The 25,011-nt window shown below is 49.9% G+C and overlaps 2 protein-coding genes across 2 annotated transcripts in view; one reads left to right on the top strand and one right to left on the bottom strand.

Moving 5' to 3' along the window:
* LOC131284339 (uncharacterized) overlaps positions 1-25,011 on the bottom strand; it is a 41,604-nt gene continuing 16,593 nt past the window's right edge. Inside the window, exons 2-6 of the mRNA XM_058313195.1 lie at positions 22,625-22,725; positions 10,366-10,457; positions 10,148-10,258; positions 1,285-1,554; positions 1-444 (exon numbers count right to left, since the gene is read on the bottom strand). Of these exons, the coding sequence (XP_058169178.1) occupies positions 1-444; positions 1,285-1,554; positions 10,148-10,258; positions 10,366-10,457; positions 22,625-22,725 (1,018 nt within the window). The remainder of the gene's footprint in view (positions 445-1,284; positions 1,555-10,147; positions 10,259-10,365; positions 10,458-22,624; positions 22,726-25,011) is intronic.
* LOC131288434 (hexamerin-1.1-like) lies at positions 12,760-14,898 on the top strand. The gene has a single exon (XM_058317567.1). It carries the CDS (start codon positions 12,760-12,762, stop codon positions 14,896-14,898), a length of 2,139 nt encoding a protein of 712 aa, XP_058173550.1.

Raw genomic sequence — 25,011 nt, 5'->3', positions numbered from 1 at the left:
TCACACGCCGGAAATGCGATCCGTCGGAACCGGCAGCTGATGGGGGACGATGGCGTTGGCGGCAATCCAGAGGGAGGGCAACAGCAGCACAAACAATGGTAGCCACGCCGAGGGCCCAACCGGGGGCCGGGGGGCGGCACCGGTAAGCGGGGAGTTGTCCGGGTCGCCGTTGTTTTTCCGCCGATTGTTCGACCCGTCCAGACCGAGCAGGTTGGGCGAGATGGTGGTCACCAGGTCGCTCACCAGAATGCGCTGCTGGACGCTCTTGGTGTAGATGTGCAGGATCGAGATCTCGCACATCACCGTGAGGCTGGTGTGGAACGGTGGCATCGACTGGTAGATGTCCTGCAGCACCTGGCTGTGCGGGAGCATTTCGAGCGACGAGAACGTCGGCGTACCCTCGTACGACCGGTACGTGATGCGCTGGTACGGCGTCCGATGGATCTGGCGTGCCGATACGGTTTGATTGGACGATTCCGTTACAATACACCCGGAAGGGATTCGCCAGCATATTGACGAGGCATGGGTGAGGAGGTTGGAGGGGTGGAGGGGAAGGAAAGTAGACAAACAAAGAAAATTAGTACACAAGCGTTAGGCCGACGGGAGAACATTCGCCGCACGATAGTGGAAAACTGTGGGATAAAACTATCGGGAAGGTCTCCATCTGGACTGGAGGACATATTGGATATCCATGGTATGAGAACACCATAAATACGAAAATTGTACCGGAAAGCACTCTTTGGTGTGTTAGGAGATACTTCCTATCAATTTTCAAATTCTTATTGGTCAAAAAGAGGTCTTTTCTAATATTAGAGTTTAGTATGAATTTTAAATAAATATTAATAAGGCTGACTTTTTACCGTTTACAGTGCGTATTAAAAAAAATTCCAAAGATTGAAAAAAACATGTTTGAATTCAATAGCAAATTAATTATCATTTCTTTGAAGAATACGAAGAAATGTTATGTATATCTCCCTGGCTAAGATGCGGTTTATCAAGGAATGTGTATCAATTATTTTCTTTTATTTCAAATTATTTCCTAACAATTTTACTCATCAAGAAATTATTTCACTTTTGTTCATATTAGTATTAAGCCTGTGCCCTTGAGATATTGAGAACACATATGTATGTCCGTATCTCCCAACATTCCCGGTTAACATTGAATGGTGTACAAAACTCTTAATCAAACTTACTATGAAATAACTAAAACCGCCATATTTAGGATTGATTTTGTTCGCTTAATTAGAAACTGGTGGTCTTCAAAGCACAAACTCGCGAACTTACCCGCTTCGAGTTGATGTACCAGGTTATGTTGGCCGCCGGAAAGGAGGTCCCCACGGTGCAGACGGACCGGAAGCTGTCCAGCGTGGTGATGTGCGTCTTGTCCAGCTGCATCTGGGGGTCCTCCTTCGGCAGCTCGACGACTTGCATGCGGGCCTGCCGGATGTCGGTGTGGAACAGTGGCGCATCCTCGGATACCTCGCACTGGAACTGGCCGGTGAGGTCACGCGTTACGCCCCGCAGGGTGACCGATGTAGCGTCCGATTGGGTACCCTGTCAGTGATGAACGGAGAGCGTTAGTGCTTATCCATGGACGATCTAAGTATGCGATTTGCGTGGGAGAAGTTTTGGAGTAGTTAAGATAAAGTCTAAAGTCCCGTTTTGAAATGGTCGATCTTTGGCCATCCGATAGTATTATCACATTATATTTTATTCGATTCCAATAATCGAATGTTTTCGCCGTCTAACCATCTTGTTTTAATCACACAATCAAACAGCGGTGAGCACAGTTGCCCCAACTTTCCCAGAGCACCAGTAATTATTTGACTATATTTACGAGAGCAAAAACACACCCCAATCTCGATAATCCCGCAAAAACAAGCAGCTCCGGAAACGTTACATAATAAACAGCAGCTAGTTGCGAAGTTCCGGCGAGCTGGCCGGAAGGTAACTAGCAAATTTGGCCAACTTTTCCCAAAATTACCCACCAAGCGGTGCATCCGCGGGGCAAGTGTACATCAGCTTTCATTCAACTACACTTTCCCCTCCTCCCCGGACAGGGTGCTCCGGGGAGGGATGCGCGAACCAACCCGCCATAAGCCGGTGGGACACCGACAATGAACCGAACGAAACGAAAAGTTCAGCGCCATCAGCGCCGGTAGCTCCCAAGCCGACGACCCGCGCCAACCCTTGGGCTCCTCGGAAGCAATTCAACTTTTTTACACTCATTTCCGCCGTTTTTATCTTTAATTATCGTGGTGCTTTATGAGTTTTTTCGCACGACGACGCTCCCGGAGTCCGTGGGAGAGCTAAATGGTCGAGATATCGTACGCCAAAGGCGCCCGCTCTGTATAGTTCGAAGGAACCGGCTAACCGGGGTGCTTCGACTAATTACGGCGGAGTGGCCGACACTGCCCCCTCCCCGGTCCTGTCTACCCTGCTCCACTCCCTTTGCACTAATATTTTTCAACCATCTTTGCCTTTCGCACTCGGGGTGTGAAAATGCCACACCAAACAAGCCTTTACTGATCTCAACCGAGTGGGAAAATGGCGTCGAGGAAGCGAACAAAAAATAAAAAAAAATAAAAGAAACACACAAATGGAAGTTAACGCAGGAACGACCAGGGGGAGGGAGGGTGAGGTTTGCTGGAAGACAGGCGGTGAATGGTCCAAGGGAAAGTGTGCGAAGTCAAGCGGAAGTAAAATCGTTTTATAACATCATAGTTAAAACGATGAATAGTGGTCCACCCTCTCGAACCGAACTGGGATTCACCAAGTGGGTGGTTGAGAGATGGGGTTTTTCCTCCGGAGAGATCCTAAAGCATAATCCCCGATCGGCGGATTCCGACGGCGTGCGGCACAGAGGAGGGAGCTTGCGCCGACACGGCCCGAGGCCGAAAGAACGAGCGAACGGGTTCGAAATTAGGGCTCAATTATCACGCAGCTGTTTTATGGCCGGAACAAGATCTACAATGGGGCCATCATGACGATGGGGCGATGGGATCGTTAGGTGGTGTTACGAGGTGGGAGAGGGGGGAGGGGAGGAACAGATAAAGTGGGTTGATCAAGTGATAGAGGATTTTAATAATCCCTACCACAACGTCAGCGCGCCGGTAACAACGGACCTCTTTTGTGGTCGAGGACCTGTTGTGCTCGGTTGCAGAGAATAGGAATGAAATGGTTATCATTTCTTATTACCCTTTTTTGTCTTTTATCTTTACAGCCGGAGTCAATACGAGTTCATTTAAGGAATGTGGTTTTTTTTATTGTGCTAGGATTTTGTTCCCAGCGAGATGATCATAATTTCCCTCATTATGTTTATGAATTCTACCATACTTAAGTGTAATTACTATCGTGCAGCGACCGATAAGCATGGACTGGTGCTAGTTTGCCAGAAGCAATCGTTTCATCAGGGCAGTGATCAGAGAGAAAACTTTTAATTTTTAACGATTGAAAGTTTCCTTTGCGTCCAAAGTAAAGTTTGTGATCATTCGTTTCATGAAACTGACAGAAGTCGCAAAATTTGTAATTTTTTCAACTTAAATAATGGGAATTCAAATTAAACTAGACTTTACATGTCTTTATTTTCTGTGTTTTAAATTACAAAAAACAGATCCTTCCTTATTCAAACACATAATAGCGTGTTTTGAACTGAAAACTATATTCTGAGCTATCAAATGACACCGTTATCTACTTGCCATTCTAAATTTTTCTAATTTTTTTGTTGCTTCTAACTGTTTCTAAGTCGCTAAGTTCATTTTTAAATTAATATTTGATTTAATTAAATTTTTAGCTTCTATGAACACACATACTATACAAACACATACTACACGAATAAAATGTTTGGGTGGAGTGTAAATTTAAAATCTTCGTTTCCTATAGTATGTAATACTTGTTTTCAAGCTATGTTCCGACGGTTTTTTCGACGGTTCTGAAATTTTATCAAATATTTTAAATTCGACTGTCTGCCCTAAAGTGTAAAAACCTAACCCTATGAATATTTTCTAAATCCATCGTATTATTTAGTATCAATTTAAACTAGGCTGTTATGACAGCGCCGTGAAGCAACTTTTAAGTGATTCACACTGACACGAACACACGAATGATGGGAATGCACTAAATGCTGTAAAAGTTGCTTCCGGCATCAGACTATCATGCATGGGAAAAGTGCTTCCATTGTTGTGGGAAAAACTGGCCCCGTGCACGGTTTAGATGAGCCAATCCGCGGTTGAAAGAACATCTAATCTATCTCTTCGATGGAGCTCGGAGAGGAGAAAAAAAAACCCCAGACCGCCATAGTTTCACACCAAGGTGCCGTGTATTCGTATGACGGATGTTAATTAAAAAGCACTTTGTATTATTCTACGCCCATCGCGAGGTGAAAACTCATCCACGCCGGTCGTCGGCAGGGCGAGCTTTCCCTTTGTTCTGGCGGTAAAACAAATGGCACTCAAAGGGTACCTGAGGTGAGCGGTCGGGACGAGTATTCTTTTTCAACCCTCGACGTCTGGCACCGTATCGGGGGTTAGCGTTGGCCAGCGGTATTTTTACAATCGACCCTAGGACCGGCGCCTGCCACGTTGATAAAGGTTTCCACCGGAAGGCACCGCACAAAGGAAGTGCTAGGCGAGTGTCCTGAACCCTGCGGAAGGCCCCATCTAGCCACGTCAGCGTTCGTCAGCTCGAGCCCGAGTGTGTTTTCCCACCTCGATCGGCAAGGGAATGTGAATGGACCAGCGGTCCGTCATTCAGCGAGGATATGCGAAAGTGGCATCGGCATGTAATAATTCTCGCCGTCCCTTCGAGCGATTGGTTTGGAAGGTGTGGAACTCAACCCTCCCCCTGTCCGAGGCGGAAACCCGGTACGAGCGGTTTGTGGAAATATCAGCAATATAACCTTTCGCCAGATGGCGCGCGTGTCCTATTCAGGCCGGGCTCGGGCTGGGATTAGCCTTCATTCATGCCGGCAAAGCACATGTATTGAAACAATAGGCGGTGCCACTCAACCCAGACGGCCTGCAAAGGTACGCCACAGTACACGAGGCATCGCCGGGTTGGCCTGTTTTTCACTTTTCCTTCCATTTTACGATAGTGAAAAGCAATTACGACCAGCCGACCGGTTACACTTTGTTGCGAACGCTTTCGGAAGTGGCAAGATCCAGCGAATCCAGGCCCACGCCATTGGAATGAAGTGTCCTGCGCCCGGCGGATGCTCGTTTTTCGCTCCTCGTGGAGGTTTTTCAGTCGGAAACCGTATTATCTGCTATCTGGATAGGTCGAAGGTATTTTCCTTGAAGCACTTTTCATTTATTTTTGTTATGCCTCTTTCCTTTCGCCAGTGTTGCCGAGTGACGAGTTCATCATTTATACGTTCAGGTTGGAACTGTTTGTGGAATGTTTTTAAGATAGAAAGTTGAGCATTTTGGACGTTATATTTAGTAACTCATTTAGCTATACGTTTATTCATTTAGCAGCAAGGTTTTAGAATCGTATTCCTTCTTTCTTCTTCGGTTTCCCATTCATTCTGTTTTAACATAACAAGGGGCCAAATATTGACCAAGAATATAACAAACTAGCTTGACGCTTCGGCGATGCTCGATGAAGAAGAGATTGAAAAATGTTATGTTTTAAAAGTTATAGTTAATTTAATAGTTACAATAACGGCATATTTAAAATGGTTCATATTTCTTACAAGCTTTGTTTAATAACTTTGGTGAATAAACCTTGACAAATGTTTGTTTGTCTGAGTTAGAATTGTAAAATTTAGAAGTAGTGAAGATAAAAGAAGTGATTAAACAAATCTTCAACAACTTTTGTAGTGTTTAAAATTTATGTGTGGAAAGTTTCAGACTCGACGGTTCAGTATTCGTAGAGTTTTTAGTGTACACAAAATTACATAAAATATTAAAATTTGTAATAGATTATGTCACAAATAAAAGACATTTTCAATTAGCATAGATTGTATGTAACCTACGCCACAAACCTTATGAAACATGTAACATTTTACAGAAAAATCACGCAAATGAAAAATCATTTTACAGAAAACATCGTGCGAATCATGCGCAACACGCCGCAAACCTTTGATTCCCGAAATCTTTTCGCCAGAATCGCTCAACTCACTCAATTAGACAATATTTGGGTCGTGATTGGTAGGAGACAGCATTCTGGCGTTCTTCGATACCATCCCCCAATTAATCTTCCCTACCCCCAGCCCATCCTCTCGCCGCTTGATGTGTCTCGGCGACAGACGGTGAAACATTCCCTAAGCATCTTCATTAGCATTCCGTTGTTTCCGAGCGCCGCACGCTCATAATTTAGCTCGCACGAACGACAAACGAACGATATTCAGATCCTAGAACCTGCCTTGGTTAATTTGTTTCACGCTCGACCCGTGGCGCCCGACCCAGCTTTTTGCAGCCGGATACCGGAGAGAGACGAAAACGTGGAACGTTTTTAATATCATCTTCTTTGCCTCAGCCCTTCCCGTGATCATCCCCCCTTCGGGTTGAACCTTTGCCTTTCTTTTCGTAATGACGCTTTGATTAGCTTTCAAGCTCATCTTAATTTAAACCGACCGAACCGTACCCGGCCCGGTTGGCCAAGGGTTTGGTTTAATAACCGAACCCTAAACAGGGGCGACTCACCTCCGGGGCAGGCACCTTCTTCATTTGCGCTCTTTTCTGCGCACATCCGAACGTACGCACCGTAGTACCCCCACGCACCCGGGTGGGGCCATGGTGTGTATGTGTGATTTAAACCAGCAAAAACCAACCTTAACAAACCACACAAGAGAAGTGGTCCGAAGAGCATTTACACCATGTGGTGCCTCAGGTAACTTAGGGTAAATTTAAACTTAAAGCCATTGTGCAAACATAAAAGAATTGCTCGGAGCTCCGGAGAGTTCAACCTGGATCCATTTCTTGACTGTGTTCCGACACAAGTTGAAGACGTAGCACCTTTTTAATATGGCTGTTGATGATGTTTTGCGTTCCCTGTCGAACGGCACCAATGGGGGGAAAACCCGGTAAGATATTGTAGTAAAATCAGTTGAGCTTAAGACAACCCCGTCCCTTCCCGCACCTTACAGCCCAGTCGAGGGGGCAGGGTGCGACATTGTCTGAACCATCAGAACCGACCCGGTTAGATAATGGCTCGTACGACACAGTTGGTTTCGTCTCGTTGGTCCTTGGAAAGCGCCTTGGGAGACAACTTGCTAAATGACAAAAGGCGACCATCGTAAACCACTAAAGGGCACTGCTTATGCATGTGTGCATGTGTGTGAAATGGTAAATAATGGCTCTCGGACACATCGCAGTACAATGCATCTTCGGCATCGATGGTAGATAGCGTCGAGGGATTGGAACCCTCGCCAGATCGAGCGGCTTGCGGTGAGTTCGGAGATCTTTTGAAGTGTTACTTAATTGAATGATCTCCTCCTCGATGTTCCTATTGTAACGTTTGGAGAGGTGGCTTGTATGGATCAACATGTTTATTTTCTTAATTTAGAAGGACACACAGTGTTGTTCATATTTTTTGTTTTAATGAACCTCTGTATATTGTGGTAAAGAAGAATGCTCCTATGTAGTGAATAAACAAAATAAAACATTGTACAATTTGCCGAAAAGTGATCAAACTACAAACAGAGTTTTTGGGAAAGTGATTTTTTTCTTCTGGAACTGGTTTTGGTAAAGAGGTTGATGCTTTTAATTTTTTCCAGCCAATCCTTGGTTTTCGGCAGAGTTTAATTTAAACGAAGCTCTACCAAATCATTTCTTAGATAAAAAAAATCCTACCACTAAAACAATTGTCTCCCCTCAATATGTGTTGAAGGTGCTTTCGTATCCAACCAATTAATTCAAAATTTTGTAAAATTCAAAACCATTTCAATTGCCTTTTCATCCCAAATCCAAACCTCGAATGAGGGTTTCTGTTGATGAAGCAAATCACCAATCAACCGTCGTAACACACGAAATGGCGTTTTCACTCGTCCCATCGGCCTCGTTCTGTAGCGAAAATGTTTAGCGTGCCGGGGATGAAACTCAGGCCAATCCCCCGGTGTACGTCGCGATTTGTCGCCGCACGTCAAACTCCGACGCGCAGAACAACGGCATACAAAATCCTCGTCAAAAGAATGTGTGCGTTTGATGCCCGGCGAAAGAATTTCCGTGAAAATGTGTCACAACAACTTTTCGACAACGGTGTGCCTCCGGCGGCGACATTGAACCGGTGGTTCCCAAAAAGGAGTGGACTTTGGGGAGGGAGGGGACCCAAATATCCGCGCCCAACCGAGCGCGGCATATGTTTTCATTTCCATGACAGCTGCAAGGATTCCATCATCGCCGGGGCCTTTGAAAACTCTGCCGAACGGGTTAGGGGTTTCCTACCCTGCCAGTGTTGCCGGGGAAAAACCTCCGGTTGAGTGTAGTGTGTGGCTAAATAAGATTGGATTTATATGGTGCTTCGAAAGGGGCCCACCTCTTTCCCGAACACACACACACACACACACACACACACCCGTTGCGTGAGCATAAACCGCGAAACCCTCGGCTCGAATTCGAAGCACAGATGTTTCGCAACAGGCGGAAGGAAGAGTGGAAAAACCCGGTCCACCAACCGAAGCCGCTCGGTTTCCGGAGATGAGGATCGAAGAAAACCGCACCGCATCACCAGTTCGACGTAATAACCATCGCACCGAAAGTGTTCCGATAATGCGCTGGGAAATGGGACCCAATTTGCCGTTTGTCGTACAGTGCTTGTGGGACGAAGGAGACGTTTTCACGTGGGGGGAAATCAAAGAAAATTATGTGCCCCAGGTGAAGTGGCATTCTCGTTCGGTTGGAAAATTTCCAATCGCTAGAATTCTACGGCCGCAGGCGGAAAATATTTGTAACAGTCGTAAATTTCCGACCCCCCATCCCGTCGCGCGCCCTTTCCGTTCATGCACCATCTGCGCCGACCGTCGATTGGTTACCCGCAAAACTATTGGGGAATGAAGGGAGAGGGGGGAAACATTGGAGACATGTGTAACGCCGTCGGCGCAAGGCGAAGAAACCGAACGGGAACCGTACAGCGTACTACCATCGGCCTCATTTCCCATTCGGTTTGGCACTTGTATGAGCATTCGATTGACTTGCCATCGAGGAAAAACTTACCACCTCAATCACCACCACCACCACCACTAAGACAACCGTTGGTTTCCCGATTGTTCCAATCCAAGTAATCCTGGAAACACGAATGAATAAGAGGGAAATGCTCACCGGAAACGGTGGGGCAAGTGACAATAATCCCCCCGGAGGCGATTGGAAAACCCGAGCTTATTCTAACCCGCAAGTTACCGTACGTGCGTGCGTGTTCCATGTCGCTTCCAAACAAAACCGATCCGTGCGTGCTCGGGGGCCATTCATTTTCGCCATCACCCTCGACGCAAACACGCATCACTATCGACAGATTTCCTCTTTGTAAATGGATGTGAAAATGGGTGTACATTAATTTTGTTTTTCCTCCCGCCCCAGCTTCCACCTTTCACCCTCTCCCATCGATCGTTCCTGCAATCTTTCCATTAGGGAATTTCGTAGGCTTTTCCCACCATGGGAGCCAAGTTTCCCACCGAAATGGAGCGGTTCATTAGCGTGAAAAAAGTAATACGTCTTCATCTGGTCGGAGGCGAGGAAAAGGTAGAGAGCATCCGGCGCCTGGATGGAAATTGACGTAAGGATTTTATTTTAATTAAGAAACAAGGTTTCCCGTGCACGTACGATACGCCTAGTTCGCATTCCGAGAACCTTCGAAAGTAAGTTCCTTTCTCTGTTAGTGTTTGTAGCCATTCATTTCGCCGAAAAAGGCTGCTTACATCCTTCCGTAAGAAATCATATAGAGCGTTAGCGTTTGTTTTTTGTCGATTGTACCATGCTGCCACTTTGCCCTTTTCCGGTGGCACGAAAGGATTATATGTTTTTCTTTTCCATTCATCGACAGACTGATGGATATTTTCTTCTTTGAAGGTAAATAATCTTCGTGTGGGATTACTTCAATAAGTCCACTGGCTGAGACTTTGCCGAAGTTGACTCGTATTTCTATCTGCACATTCTGTTTATGCTAGCACGAGGGGTAGAGGAAGGGGAGAGGGTGGACAATTCGATTTACTCACGTCAACGGTAATGCCCGACACCGGGAATGTGCGTGCGGGTGGTGATTCCTTTGGCACGTAGCGGTAGAACTCTTCGCTCTCGAAGTACCACCGAACGGAGTAGAGTGAGGCCTGGAGAGACAGAAAGAATCATTGATAGAAAATATAGAAGTTATGTTATAAAATGGCTTGATATATTCAAGAGTTATCATAAGGTGTCTTTTGTTCTCTTCACTTACCTTTTCCAGCTCGAATTGACAGGACAGTGTGGCCGCGTTGCCCATGATAACCGCCTCCGGGACGAATATTTTTAGATCCTTCAAGCTGCGAACTGCAAAACAAGTGTGGAAGGGAAGGCAAAACAAAATCACTTGAGTGCACCATCAACATAGGCATTATCGGACGACGATGCATGCCGAACTGCATAACCGGTGTCATTGAACTACGGTTTGCCGATGTGGTTGCATTACTCAAATCCACCGGACACACTTTCGGGGCCGACCGGGTGAGCGTCGCTGATAAGAATTCCCAGACGGATCGGACGTTTCGCCAATCTAATGACCCTTATCTCACACCGGGCACATGCTGATGCCGTTACGGTTACAACGAACTCGACTCTGACCGGCGGTGTGAAAACCGATCGAAACCGATGGTCGATGACGAAAGCAGGGGCCGTTTGGCAGGGCACGGAGAGGACGCTGTGAAAGCGGCACAATTTAATGAGCGTTCATTTCGGCAGAACCCATCCTTCTTGAGCTGTTCGTCAGTAAGAATGAGGAATTTTCATTTTACGAAACGGAAATTGCTCCGCCACTCGAAGCGAAGTATTGTGTGCGCTGACGTCAGGGCATGGAGCCGATCGCCTCAGCCATCTGCCATCGGCCAGATCTTTCTGCAAGGTGTAGGCGTCGATTAGCATTCACCAGCACACCGGGCACAGTTCGCTTCCTCTGGACGACGCTCACACACAGTCACACACACACCACCCTCACGGCCATATGGCAGCCATCGTCTTCGGCCGACCATAATTCATCCGACCGACGACGGGCGCATAGCAAGGCAAGGGCTTGAACGGCAACCCGAGCACCAGCTGAGCAAAATATCAAACCCAACGTTAAACGTCCAGCTTCCGGTGCCGGCATGGGGGATTGGGTTGGGCCTGCGGTTAGGTTGCTCAAACGGTGCCAACCGGTAACGGTGGCCTGTTTGTTCCGGTGCAATCATCGGCGAGTCGGGGTAAGCGGGCGGTTGGGGTGTTGGTTTGCAATTGCTACTGGTTATTGTTTCATCGGTCGGTGGAACTTTTGAACTTTGGGACTGCGGTAGCGCCGCACTCGAGCGGCGCTGTTTGAAAGGAAACACGTTGTGCGATAATAGTGGGACGATTTGCACCAAAACGGGACAATGTTTCATCATTACTGCTAGCAATACTCATATCTAGTGTTAAAAGATTACTTTACCGTATATGAAAAGAGAATTTATTAATACACATTTAATTCAGAGCGACATTAACGAGATATCATTGTGTAATTTATAGCAATTTATAACATGAGTCTGACCTAGAATAATATTTGATAGCAAAATTGTTAGCTACATCAAACTAACCTGACCCATAGATTTGCCCATAGTTCGGCCGGCACAACCTTTGAGTTTAATTTATACGATTTGCGCTGAAGACACAGCTTTGCTTGGGGAAATTTGTACGACTTTCTTAAATCACAGACCGCTCGTAAGAAACGTCCGGTGGAAAGCACAAAAGCATTGACGATGGAGGGAAGGTCAAGAGCGGAACCGACAGGTGCTAAAGCATTTCCCATTCCCAGTGTGTATGCACCGTGGACGTGGAGCTTGGAAAATCAATAACGATCCCACGGCGAGGGGGTAATGTATGCGCGGGCCTTACACAAACCCTCCCACGGTCTGTCTCTGCGAGCGTCGAACCGTTGGCCACACTATAAACGTCACCAAGACTGAATGCAAAGTGTGTCAGAAAGGGGGGCAAGTGGAGCGGGAGAAGTATCATCATGGACGGAATTGAATAACGGGTTCCTTGCGATCAAACCTTTATCGCCATCAAGGCACCGTGCAAAACGTTATGGTGCTGCTTTGACTGGGGTAATAAAATATCGGCTTGGTCCCGGGCATAATGTACGATCGAAGGTGCAATGAATAAATTTTCCTTGCTCATAGGAAGTGGGTGTGTGCGTGTGTGTTTGAGAGAGAACGAGTTCAAATATTAGTTCCTTGAAGGACTGCTTGAATGATTTATGGTGAATAAAATGGAAGAATGGTTGCGAAAGTATCTATCACTGTTGAATAGCATTTCTAATTAGTGTTAGTACAAACGGCACAAGTTTAAATGCAAGTCCTCGTCGAATAAATCAACGGAAATGTTTCATAAATCCTATCAGTATCAAGCACGGATACAGTGCCATATTCGGCGGTGAACAAGTAACGAAAAATATTTGTTTTTGATCACCGAATAGCAACAGCGGGCACCTTCACGATTATCGCCAGGGTGAACGGTGGGTGCATCCACCTTTGCGGGGCTGATACGCCACGGCCAGATAAACCGCGGCCCCTATAAAAGGCCCCGGTGCGCTGCACCGAACCGCATCACTTGCTCAGTCGAGATGAAGGGCATCACCGTGGTAGCACTGGTCGGCCTGGCGGCCCTGGCCGCAGGATACGTGGTCGTGCCGGAGGAAAAGGTAACCAAAGCGGACAAGGACTTCCTGGGGAAGCAGAAGCAGCTGCTGGAGGTGTTCCAGTACGTGCACCAGCACGAGGTGCACAGCGAGCTGTGGGAAGTGTCGAAGAAGTACGACATCGAGAAGAACTACGATCACTACAGCAACGTCGAGGCGGTGAAGGAGTTCGTCGCGCTGTACAAGCACGGCCTGCTGCCGTTCGATGAGATCTTCAGCGTGCTGAACGAGCACCATCGCGAGCAGGCGGTCGCCCTGTTCCACGTGTTCTACTACGCCAAGGACTGGGATACGTTCTACAAGTCGATGGTTTGGGCGCGCTTCCACGTGAACGAGGGTATGTTCGTGTACGCTGTCACCGTGGCCGTGCTGCACCGCAAGGACATGGCCGGGCTGGAGCTGCCGCCACCGTACGAGATCTATCCGTACTACTTCTTCAACACGGAGGTGATCCAGAAGGCGGCCCAGTACAAGATGCAGGGCTTCGCCGGGGTGGAGAAGATCAACGACTGGTACACCGTCGTCATCCCGACCAACTACACCGGCTGGTATGTGCACACGAACGTCGACCAGAAGGTTTCCTACTTCACCGAGGACATCGGGCTGAACACGTACTACTACTACTTCCACGCCGACTACCCGTTCTGGATGGGCGGCAAGGAGTACGGGCTGTATAAGGATCGTCGCGGTGAGCTTTACCTGTACAAGCACCAGCAGCTGCTGGCCCGCTACTACCTCGAGCGCCTGTCGAACGATCTCGGCACGATCCCGGAGTTCTCGTTGTACAAACCGATCGCCACCGGGTACTACCCGAACATGCACTACTACAACGGCGTTAGCTTCCCGTCGCGCGACAACTACTACGAGGTGTACACGCCGGAGCACTACCACGAGATCGAGGAGGTGATCGAGTACGAGCATCGCATCCGCGAGGCGATCGATCTGGGCTACATCGTGCTGCCCGACGGGCGCCACGTCGACCTGACCAAGCCGGAGTCGGTGGAGTACCTGGGCAACCTGATCCAGGCCAACCCGGACAGCGTGAACACCCGGTTCTACAAGTACGTCGGTTATTTCGCGCGCATCCTGCTCGGCGGCTCGGTGGAGCACTTCGAAAACGCCAAGGTCCTGCCGGGAGTGCTCGAGCACTACGAGACGTCGCTGCGCGACCCGATGTTCTACCAGCTGTACAAGCGCCTCATCCAGTGGTACTATGAGTTCAAGGACCACCTGCCGTCGTACACCAAGGAGGAGCTGGCCTTCGACGGGGTGAAGGTGGACGAGATTCAGGTCGACAAGCTGGTGACCTTCTTCGACCACTTCGACGCCGACATTACCAACGTCGTCGACATCGAGGTGTTCGACGAGACGACCATGAAGGGCTCGAAGCTGCAGAAGTCCGGCAAGCTCGCCCACCACAACGGCACGGACTTCGTCATCCAGGCGCGCCAGTGGCGCCTGAACCACATGCCGTTCAGCGTCAAGTACTTCGTGCACGCCGACAAGCCCGTCAAGGGTGTGGTGCGCATGTACCTCGGGCCCAAGTACGACCAGTACGGGCACGTGTACGGTGTGGGCGAGAACCGCGAGAACTTCGTCCTGCTCGACACCTTCGAGCACGAGTTCACCGAGGGCAACAACGCGTTCACGCGCGAATCCACCCAGTTCCCGATGTACGTCCAGGACCGTACGTCCTACTTCGAGCTGTACCAGTGGGTCATGGATGCGTACAACGGTGAGCGTGAGTTCCCGCTCGACATGACCGAGGCGCACTGCGGCTTCCCGGCCCGCCTGATGCTGCCGAAGGGCAAGAAGGGTGGCATGCCGTTCCAGCTGTACTTCATCGTCTCGCCGTACCACGCCCCGGCCGTGCCGCACCATCAGGGCTACGACTACACGCTGAACTGCGGCGTTGGTTCCGGTGCGCGCTATCTCGATTCCCTGCCATTCGGCTATCCGTTCGATCGCCCGATCGACGAGAAGGTGTGGTTCACGCCCAACATGTACTATCTCGACACGATGATCTACCACAAGAAGGAGGCCGAAATCAACGCTGTTAACTGAACGTACTAACACTCATTCATTGGGATGCCGATACACCGAGCACCGAAATATAAATCTCGTTACATAAGATAAATCCACGTTTCCATAATTGTTGTTTTATTTAATTGATAAAACTTTTATTGAGCTAAGTAAGCTGGAAACAGTCTTTTGAAGACTCCAAATGAAAGAACATTAAAACTTCTCTCCTCCGCATGCAGCAACAAGCGTCTTGTTATGGGTATCCTAAAGTATACTACCCCTCTTCCCACCCATCTCTACCCAAGCAACTACAAAGCTTTGCTTAGTGTTATGCTAGTGTTTCTTCCTGGCAAGAATTGCTCCTTTACGATGTTTGCGCACCCATCACGTCAAACTTGCCGGGCGATGCGATAACAGACGCACTGGAAATGGCCGAGGGAAAACAATGCTGCGGAAAATTTCCATCATAACTTTGAATTGGTTTAGCAAACTTTCGTGCATGCGCCATTGTGGCACGCGAGCGCGAAGAAACATCCAGTGCCACCAGTTTCAATTAAAAGTAATGCAGCAGCAGCGGAAACGCAGCACGAATGTACCTACATACATCCTCGCTGCGATGGTACGACCGACGCAAAGCCCCCTCCGGCAGCACCATTGCCCGGTTCGCTGTTTCGGGTAAATTTTGTATTAAATTTTAAAATATTTGCCAAATTCAGTTGTGCAAACTTTGCCTCCACTTCCGTTTGTCGCTCGGGAAAGGGGGTGGCCCATCTTCTAACAATGAGCCCACGCAATGAGTGTGTGAGATGCTGCACCCATAGGGGGTGAAAACTTTCGCTGAAGCTTAAGAGAATGAGAGATTTTAGTTAAACCGTGGCAAGCATCAAGCAGGAAAACTTTTCTCACCCGTGCAGCGAATGGAAAGGCCGCCGACATACAGGTACATTATTTTGGTTTTCTTTTTCGCGTGTACACCAGCAGAAATGATTTTCCTTCCGTCAGATGATGGGAAAACATGCAAGTCTCGCGGAGGCTTTCCGGGCGACATAGTTGATAGCCTCGATTTCAGTCTCTTCTTAGTGTTTCCCAGGCTTGTGTAAAGGATACAAAAACGTTTTCATATTTAGCGTAACATTTTCAGAAGAAAGGGAAACACAATTTGTACCAGCTCTCGTGAACAGGTAACATGAACCTTGTTCCACTTGAAAAAGCATTTGCTCTGCGGTTTTTAAGAGCACCTCCAAACAACTGTCTTTTTGTCCTCCGATTTGTCTTTCTACCCTTTCCACGTGACCGCTCCTCATCTTTTTGAGTGTTTCATTTTTTTTTCGTCTTTTAAAAGAGCAACCTGGATGGCAACCCATTTTGTTCCCTACTCTGCCCGTGTCGGAGGGTCTTTTTTTGCGTAGGGTTCGCACCGTTTATTTCCTTACAATACTATTATTATTATTTTTTTTAGATATCACAAAATTATAATAAACGTGCTAATCCCTATGAAGCTCGTGTAATTGCCCCACCAAACGCACTCCTTAGCGGCAGAGTTTGGTGGGGCGAGCATCGTGCCGGCCACGGCCCTACTAGCTGAGTTTCTCTCCTCCTTCATCGCAGCCTAATGTGGCGGTTTTTCCTCGCTACATTCTGTGGACAATCCAAAACCAAAGCCTCATCTTCTGCGCCGACGCTGCAGTCGTCTTGCCTCCTGCAGCGCTGCATCGGCGGCGGTGAGGTCCCTCCGGGCAGCGAGAAGCTCCTCCTCCGTAACTGCTTCGTGCTCCCGGAGCAGAGCTTCGTTCCTCCTCTCCAGGATCTCGTGGTTCGCTCGTCTCGTCGTCCTGTTGCGTAACCGCCGGATGCGCAGCTGGATGTTGCGCAGCACCCTAGACCACTCCGATCTCGCCGCAGGTGTCAACGCAGCAAGTCTACGAGTGAGCTCAGGGCGCCGTCTCCGAGCTTGGTTTCGCGCTCGCCGAGCGGCCGCCTCGGCCGCCTGCGCTCTGGTCGCCTCCGCTGCTGCCGTGGAGCGCCGGTGCTGCTCCGCTCGCCAGTCGCTTTGAAGCTGGCGCGTAATCTCGCTGGCAGCGGTCACGACACGGCTCCACGAGTCGGCGCTGTGAAGCATGTAGAGTTGTAGGTTATCCGGTGTTGCTGGCTCCATTCCATGTCCTCGCAGGAGGCGGCCCCGAACGTTGTCAAATCGCGGGCAGTGGAACACGGCGTGCTCCGCTGACTCGACCGTTCCTGGGCAGTTGGGGCAGTCCGGGGACTGGGTGAACCCCTTGACAAACAGATATTCACGGAAAAATCCGTGTCCCGTGATAACCTGCGTCAGATGGAAGTTCACCCATCCATGCTTCCGGGCCGCCCAAGGCTCGACTGCTGGTAGCACCCGGTGGGCCCAACGTACGAAACGACTAGCGAGGGGCCGGGCAGCGAGATCGTCCCACTCGGACTGCCACTCCGAATATGTGATCGCTCGCTGCTCCCCCCGGGACTCCCTCGTCGGCCTTCCCGTCTGCATTCTTATCCGGTGGCACCGAGCGTCTTCGTCGAGCAGCAAGCATACTGGCGGCATGCCCGCCACTACGTTCCCGACCTCGTACCGGACCGTCCGGAAACTGCTGCAGACCATTTTGGCTGAGGCCCGGTCGACGCGCTTAAGGAGCCGGCGATTACTCTGCACTCGCAGTGCGCCGCTCCACGCCGGTCCCGCGTACCGCAACGTTGAGGTTGCGACATTGGCAAGGGTCTTCCTTCGGATACTGGACGGGCCGCCATGGTTCCTCAGAAGGTGTGACAAGGCCCTCGTCACCTTCATCGCTTTCTCCGTCACACTCTTCACGTGGGGAGTCCATGATAGGTGATCTTCGAGCCTCACGCCCAAATATCGAATGCTCCGCTGCGACCGGATGATGGTGTCACCGACTCGTACCGGGATTGACGGGTGTCCCCTGCGGAGGCTGCTGACCATTACAATCTCGGTTTTGTCCAGAGCTAAGGACAATGAGTGGCGATCGAGCCATTGCTGGACCGCGATGATAGCAGCACTCGCCCCTTCCGCCGCCTCCTCTGGAGTTCGCCCTGCCACCGTAAGTACGAGGTCGTCCGCAAATCCAACGATGCTTGCACCCTCGGGAAGCTCGACGTCCAGCACCCCGTCGTACATGACGTTCCACAAGGTAGGCCCTAAGATAGACCCCTGCGGAACGCCCGCAGTGATGTCGCGCGACGAGGTACCAGCTTCCGTAGAGTAGTGCAGAACACGCCCCTCAAAATAGCTTCGCAAGATCTGCATCAGGAACTCCGGTGTTCTTTTTTCCCTGAGAGCGGCCCCGATCTCTGTCCAGCTCGCGGAATTAAACGCGTTGCGGACATCGAGCGTTACGACCATGCAGCATCTTCGGTCTCTCGCGTTGGTTCGACCGAAGGCCATTGCTTCCCTGCCGCGGGCCACCACCTCCTCGATCGCCTGCATCGTCGACCTCCCCTTTCGGAACCCGAACTGACGGGGAGAGAGTCGCGGACCTTCTGGATCTTCCTCCAGGTGGGCGTTGAGGCGATCGAGGATTATGCGCTCGAGCACTTTGCCGACAGTGTCGAGCATGCATAGTGGGCGGTAAGATGATGGCCGGCCCGGTGGCTTTCCTGGCTTCGAGAGTAGGACCAGTCGCTGGTGCTTCCAGATGTCGGGGAAGACTCCACGATCAAGGCAGCCCTGAAGCACCCTTCGGTAGACGCCCGGAAAGGCACGAACTGCTGCGGTGACGGCGGCGTTTGGAATGCCGTCTGGTCCTGGGGCCTTGTGGGGGTTCAGGCTCGCTGCAATCCTCAGGAGCTCCTCCTCCGTGATGGGTGGGCCGGCTTCGATGAGTTCATCGGCTGGCTCCGGCCATTCCATCGGTGGATGCGTGGGAAACAGCTCGTCGACAATCTCCCCCAAGAGCTGCGGGTCTCGCTCTGGTGGTATTTGCGCGCCGCGGACCCACTTCATGGCGACCCTGTACGCATCTCCCCAAAGGTTGTCCTCCAGAGTTGCTGAGAGCTCCTCCGCGCATCTGCGCTTGCTGGTGTTTATCGCCTTGCGTAGTGTTTTCTTGGCCCGCCGGAATGTATCGGCCCGGACATACCTGAGCGCTGCAGACCGTGTTCCCCGAAGAGTAGCTTGGGCACGCTTGCAAGACGTGCGCAGCCCTGCTATTTCTTCCGTCCACCAGTAAACACTGGTCCTTGTCCGGGTGTGTCCTGCTGTGTGCCTCGGCATCGTCTCGTCGCACGCTTTTGTCATTATTTTTGTGAGGCTTCGAGGGTCAACCGCCTGTTCAGAGAATCGGAGGCTCTCAAGCGCGTTTACAAAGAGGTCCGCCGAAAAACACGAGGCATCCCATCGCCGGCTTTGGGGCGCTCGATATCCTTCGCGCTGCTGCTGGGTGGTTGGCGCGCCGATGGAGTAGAGTAGCGCCCTGTGATCACTAAAGTTGAACTCCGTGACTACCCTCCAGTCTCCTGGCCCAGCGATGTTTGGACTCGCGAATGTAACATCGATTATAGAGCTCCGAGCGACCCCGTTCCCCAAAAATGTCGAGAGAGTCCCCGTATTGAGCAATCTGAGACCGAGGTGCTCTGCCGTTGCGAGTAGCTCCGTCCCACGCTGGCTGTTCCTGCGTCCTCCCCACGCCACAGAGTGCGCGTTGAAGTCGCCCCCCAGGACTATTCTTGGATGGCCGTGTGCCGTCGCCACGATGGATTCCATCAAGGTCCGGAACCTGGCGAAATCCCATGATGGAGGTGCATAGCAGCTGATGTAAAGTACACCGTTGATAACGACTGCTACCATCCCTTCCGTTACGTTTGCTACCCTCTGCACAGGGTATCGACCGAGCGCAACGACCGCCGTTCTCGTGGCAGGGTCTGCTACCCAGTTGCCATTGTTTTGCGGCACGCGGTTGTAATCCGACAGCAAAGCAATGTCGGCTCCCAACTCACGTGCGTTCTGGGCAAACAGATCCTGGGCCGCCGGGCTCCTCCTCAGGTTGACCTGGATTACCGCGAAAGATCTTGTTGAGTCTTGCATAGTGCTGACCCTATAATGTGAGGACCCCCACAGATCAGACACTTCGCTGCGGCCTTGCAGCTTCTCGATTGGTGGTCCTTCGATCCACAGCGGCGGCAGAGTCTGGATCGGTCGGGCCCGCGACAGGTGCGTGCAATGTGGCCTCGGAGTTGGCATCTTTTGCACCGCAACTCGTCGAGTGGCTTGGGTGGCTCCAGCTCGACCTTACAGCTGGTATAGCCGATGGTTACCCGGCAGCCCACTAGCGCAGCTCCGAGCCGTCTCGGAACTCGTACCATCGCGCGCTGATCCCCGCGAAAATAGCGTTGCAGCGTCACGGCCTCCTCTGTAATCTTCGTATCTAGCTTGGTGGTGAAGGCTTCGGCCACGTCACCCTGTGTTGCTAGCATGTCTATGCCTCTGATCAGGAGCGGCACGGTATCAACACGCAGTTGCACCTTGCTGCCTTCCGGCATCACCTCGTCGACGCGCATCCTGATCTCCTGGGTGTCTGTGCTACGCTTCAAAATCAGGACTAGCACGTCTCTGGTTCTCCGGTATGCCTCCTTAACGGCCTCTCGTACCACTACATCCTCGCGTACTTTCCTGTAGAGGTCCAGGTAGGACTTGCCGGTTGGGGGGGTGATGACTAACTCGTCGAGCCTGTATCGCCTTTTCGCAGTCTTCCCGCTGTTATTCTCGTTCTCGTTCTCCCCATCGGAGGGAGTTGGGGGCAGATTCTGCTGTACGGTGTGCGCTGCCGCCCCACCCGACGGATCCTTCTGCTCCTTGGACTTTCGAGGGTTGCCAGCCAGCTGCCACGGCTGCTCTTGCTGCTCTTGCTGCTGCTGTTGCAGTTTCTGCTGCTGCTTCCGCCTCGGTTTCTCTGGTTTCCGCTCCGGTTGCTGCTGCTCCTGTTGCTGCGGGTGCACCTCTTGCAGGCCTTGTTCCTCCTCCAGCGACTGGGGCTCGCTGTTCTGCTTGTTGCCCGGCTTCTGGCTCTTTTGGACTTTACCGCGTTTCGGGTTAGAATTCGTTCGCATTGCCTCGTTTACCATTTGTTGCACGGCTCTAGTACCATCATGGTACAATCGCTTCTGCTGGTCCTTCTGGCCCTTCATTATGTCACCGAGCTGGTCAGTGAGCTGCTCGATGCGGGCGCGGAGTACACGGTTCTCAGATCGAAGATCTTTAATCACAACCTGCAGCTCCTGTGTGACCATCGTGCTTTGCTCCGACGCCGCTTGCAGCGCCGCTAGCATTTTCAGCAGTGCTTGGTGATTCTCAATTTCAGGTGTCTGACCATTCTCTGCCGCCCCATCCACTTTCGTGGGGAGTCGTGTGCAGGGCGACACCGGGTGAGCGGGTGCTGGCTTGTCCACTACGCTTATCAACGCTGCTGTTGCTGGCTCTCGCGCCCCCGCTGGCGCCGATGACTTCGTGGGCGTCAATGACGCCGCTGTCGCTACCGGCGACTGCGAAAGCGCCGGCAAGGGCCGCATCAGCTCCCTCCGCTTGGTATCCCCAATCTTCTGACACGGGGACTGCCGGGCGGGGCCGGAGATTGGGTGCGAATGAGACCGCAACACTCGCGTCACCTCCTCCTTTGTCTGCCCTCCTTTTGACATTTCTTCGCGGGTGCGCAGCGACATCCTCTTTGCGACATTCCCGCGCTTGGGCGTCTCTGCCCCGATATCGATGTTCATATTCGCGTTGCCAGTTGGTGGGAGGGGGGGATGGTCAGCTTTTTTTTTCGGGGTCAACCCCTTCCTCTTTCAGTTGCAAGCCATAACCCTACTGCCACAAGCAAAATAAACCAGCGGCGGATGGTGCACACACGCGCGCACTGAATTTTTTTGTCACAGTTTTGTTTTTTGGTTCCGTTTTGTTTTGTTTTTTGTTTTCCCCAACACAGAGTCTGTTCTATCAAGGCCACGCTCCGTCTGGCCCGTGTAACGGTCCGTAGCACCTCAGTGCACGGGCATTCTCGGAACCCTTCCTTCCTTCTTTCTCGTGCCTTTCCGTTCTTTCGATGCGTTTCGCACGAGGCGGGCAATCGGTTTGCCTTACAATACACAATAGGCACAGTTTTTTTTTTTTTTTTTTTTTTACTCTCCGGCACTTTCTTAGTTGCTTCGTTGCAGAGCTCCGGCAAAACACGTCCGATCGGCTTGAACACTCGATAGCAACTCGTGTCGGAGGGTCAAGTAGTTATTCAACTACCGATAACCAGCCAGCCAGCCAGTCACGAGGGAGCCGGAAAATGGTGCGCTCTTTAGCAGCAAATTATCCACCATTATCGTATCATAATCATTTGCACTACACGCCGTTATGCTTTCGTCCCGTGGGATGAGGGCGCAAGTGTCTGCGGTATGATCAACGCCCAAGCGTCAGGCTCGTCAGCATAGTTGTAGTGTCATTTGGCTTCAAGGGGCGGCTTGTGGTAGTCATTCTGTTTCCGTGGTTTTTTTTCTTCCTACTCCGGTGACCCGGTCCCACCAACCCAAATGTGAGTAATTTTTCCCCGTTGACATCGTTTGCATCTTCACGGGGAAAAGTGTTTTCGAAGTGTTTGAAGTTGTAGTTCCTCCTCCCATGGTGCCGCATTTCAACCGAATATTATCATCGCACGATGGTGGGAATACTTTTTGATAATGGTTACAATTTCATCTTTTTTTCACCTTTCAACAACTTGTTTCGTACGTAATGCATCATACTTACCATTCGAAATTAATTCCGTTAAAGCTATTAAACAGACGACAAAGGAACCGAACCACCCATGACCAGATTGTCTGCGCCTAGACATCGTGTATCGAAGCTCCCTGCAATGGAGGTGGAAAAGAAAAGATTGGTATCAATTATGAGGTCATTCATCCTGTTGTTTGAGGTACCAGCATGTGGTTTTATTTACTACACGAATTCATAGAGAGAAAAACGGATGATCTATTCATGGATAGATTGTTTTATACGTTTGCTAACCTCCCTCTTTAGCTCCATCTTTACTAAAGAATCAATATGTTTTATAAAAGTATTTTAATTAAATTCAATAATACTGTGTTTTTTAACCAAAATAATCAATCTTGTCATATTTTAAATAGTTTAAACAAATTTTGTTTCATATCAGACTGGTATTTTATAACTTTTTCTGTGGCCAAATTACAAACAGTTGCGTTAACTGATTCATTTTTCCAAGTAATAAAGCACTACTGCATGCGAAACCCCAACTATGCCAAATAGACGAATGTTTACTTTGAGTAAAACTGTTTTTTTGTGTGAAAGTTTGTTTTTCCGGCTACTGAAGTGGCTACCGAAACGGATAATTTAGTTTACGGGCAATATTTCCGCCATCGGACCCGAAATTGACCATCGAAGGGACAGGATGGATGGCACAACTTCACCCGAAGCGTTTAGCACTAACCATCGATCGGTGCTAATTTTATGACCATACAAACTTTTCACTTTTGCCTCGCCAAACGTGAGCCAGAAAAATAACAGTATCAGCAAAAACTAGCTAACCGAACGACGAGGAGGACCGAGGCGAGGGACGAACGAAAAAACAAGTAGCTAGTACCTCGACCACGTGCCACCCACTTCACCGCACGCGCTCATCTCACCGTGCGAAGGAAAAAGAAACGACCAACACTATGCTTTCCACAACAAATCACCAGCGTTCACCATTGTTTCCACTGGACACCGTCAGCGAAACTTACCTCGGTCGGTCCTCGCCCGGGGGCGCACTTTCCCAACCCGGTCCCGGTGGAGAAACTGTACAACTTAAGGATAAATATGGAGGAAAAAGGATACAACAACAACAGCAGCAACATCAACGGTGGGAGTCGAAGCAAAAAATAAAAAGAGAACCAAAAAAAAACCATGTCGGCCAAGAACAGCACTTGAAACCAACCGGAGAAAAGGAAGGTGAAAAGTTTTGAACGGAATAATTTGATGATAACCTTCCGGTTGGAAAAAGTGAAATTATGCAAATTTATTCCAGTACAACTGCGGTAGAGAACCCGCCCAGCGTTCCTTCCACCGACCCGCGAACCGCGCGGGAGGGCGAGAAAAACTTTCGTCCGACGTAATGACGATGGTACTGGTGCAGGGACAGCGGTGGCAACCAAACTAGACTAGAAACGGTGTACGCAAGAAGTAACATCATCCATCCGTCCGTCAGAGCTTGAACCAGCCTCCCCGGGGTTCCGGATCCCGCCAGCCCACCGGTTGAACCTGGCGCGGACGGATGGTGTGAACTTCCGCAAAAGGGGTTTCGGCATCGGGCAGGCAGTAGGGAAGCCTCCGGAGTGACGAGTTTCCTTCCCTCATTTGCCAGCTAGTTGAACCCCTTGAAGGGGTTTTCGTGTGGCGTAGATGGAGTTTTTGTCTTGTACTGTCATGATTTTTCGTCCCACCGCACCCCCGTTCCGGCTCTGACGCTGCGGTAAATGGCACGTGTTTGATGGCGCTACCAACCACCGAAACCAAAGTCGACGACGTCTGTCGAAACGGTGCACGGGTTTTCGGGGTGAACGCCGGGCGCAAGAGAAGCTGTTTAATCAGCGTTTTAAGCACAAAACTTGAGTAAATGAGATTCTCAAAAAGCTGGAAATGATTGATGTTTGTTTTTGGGTGAAAGTATTTTGGGGGCTTTTTTTGTGTTTGCGCTACGATAGTGCTGTTAGCATGTTGTTTATAACAGCACTGGTAGGCTTTTCTGGAGTCGGCACTTTTAGCGGTCACTGACGCGAACGGACCGAGTGAACCGTTTTATGACATGTTTATGCAGTGCAATAGTGTTTTTATTATTTTGCTAAAATCAGTACCCATCAGTACAGTACAATTATTCATAATTGCAATGAATATTGACTTAATAGAAGCTGTAATTATGTAACAAAACTTGATAAATGAGAGGTAAAATTGATATTCTGCATAAATGTATTGTTAAATAATTATCTGCCACGAAAGCTACAATTTGCTTCACACTAACGTATCAGCTCAATGAGTTTCAGCAATTAGCATAAAGTGAGCATATTTAATAAATTAATTTTCAAGCTTTGCTCTTTACATTGAAGTTCTGATATGAAATCATAATCGACAGTAGCTAAAATTTC

The sequence above is a fragment of the Anopheles ziemanni genome, chromosome 3 (genome assembly GCF_943734765.1).
Source record: "Anopheles ziemanni chromosome 3, idAnoZiCoDA_A2_x.2, whole genome shotgun sequence".
NCBI lineage: Eukaryota > Metazoa > Arthropoda > Insecta > Diptera > Culicidae > Anopheles > Anopheles ziemanni.
The sequence above is the reverse complement of the archived record's forward strand: the minus strand, read 5'-3'. Positions and strand labels throughout refer to the sequence as shown.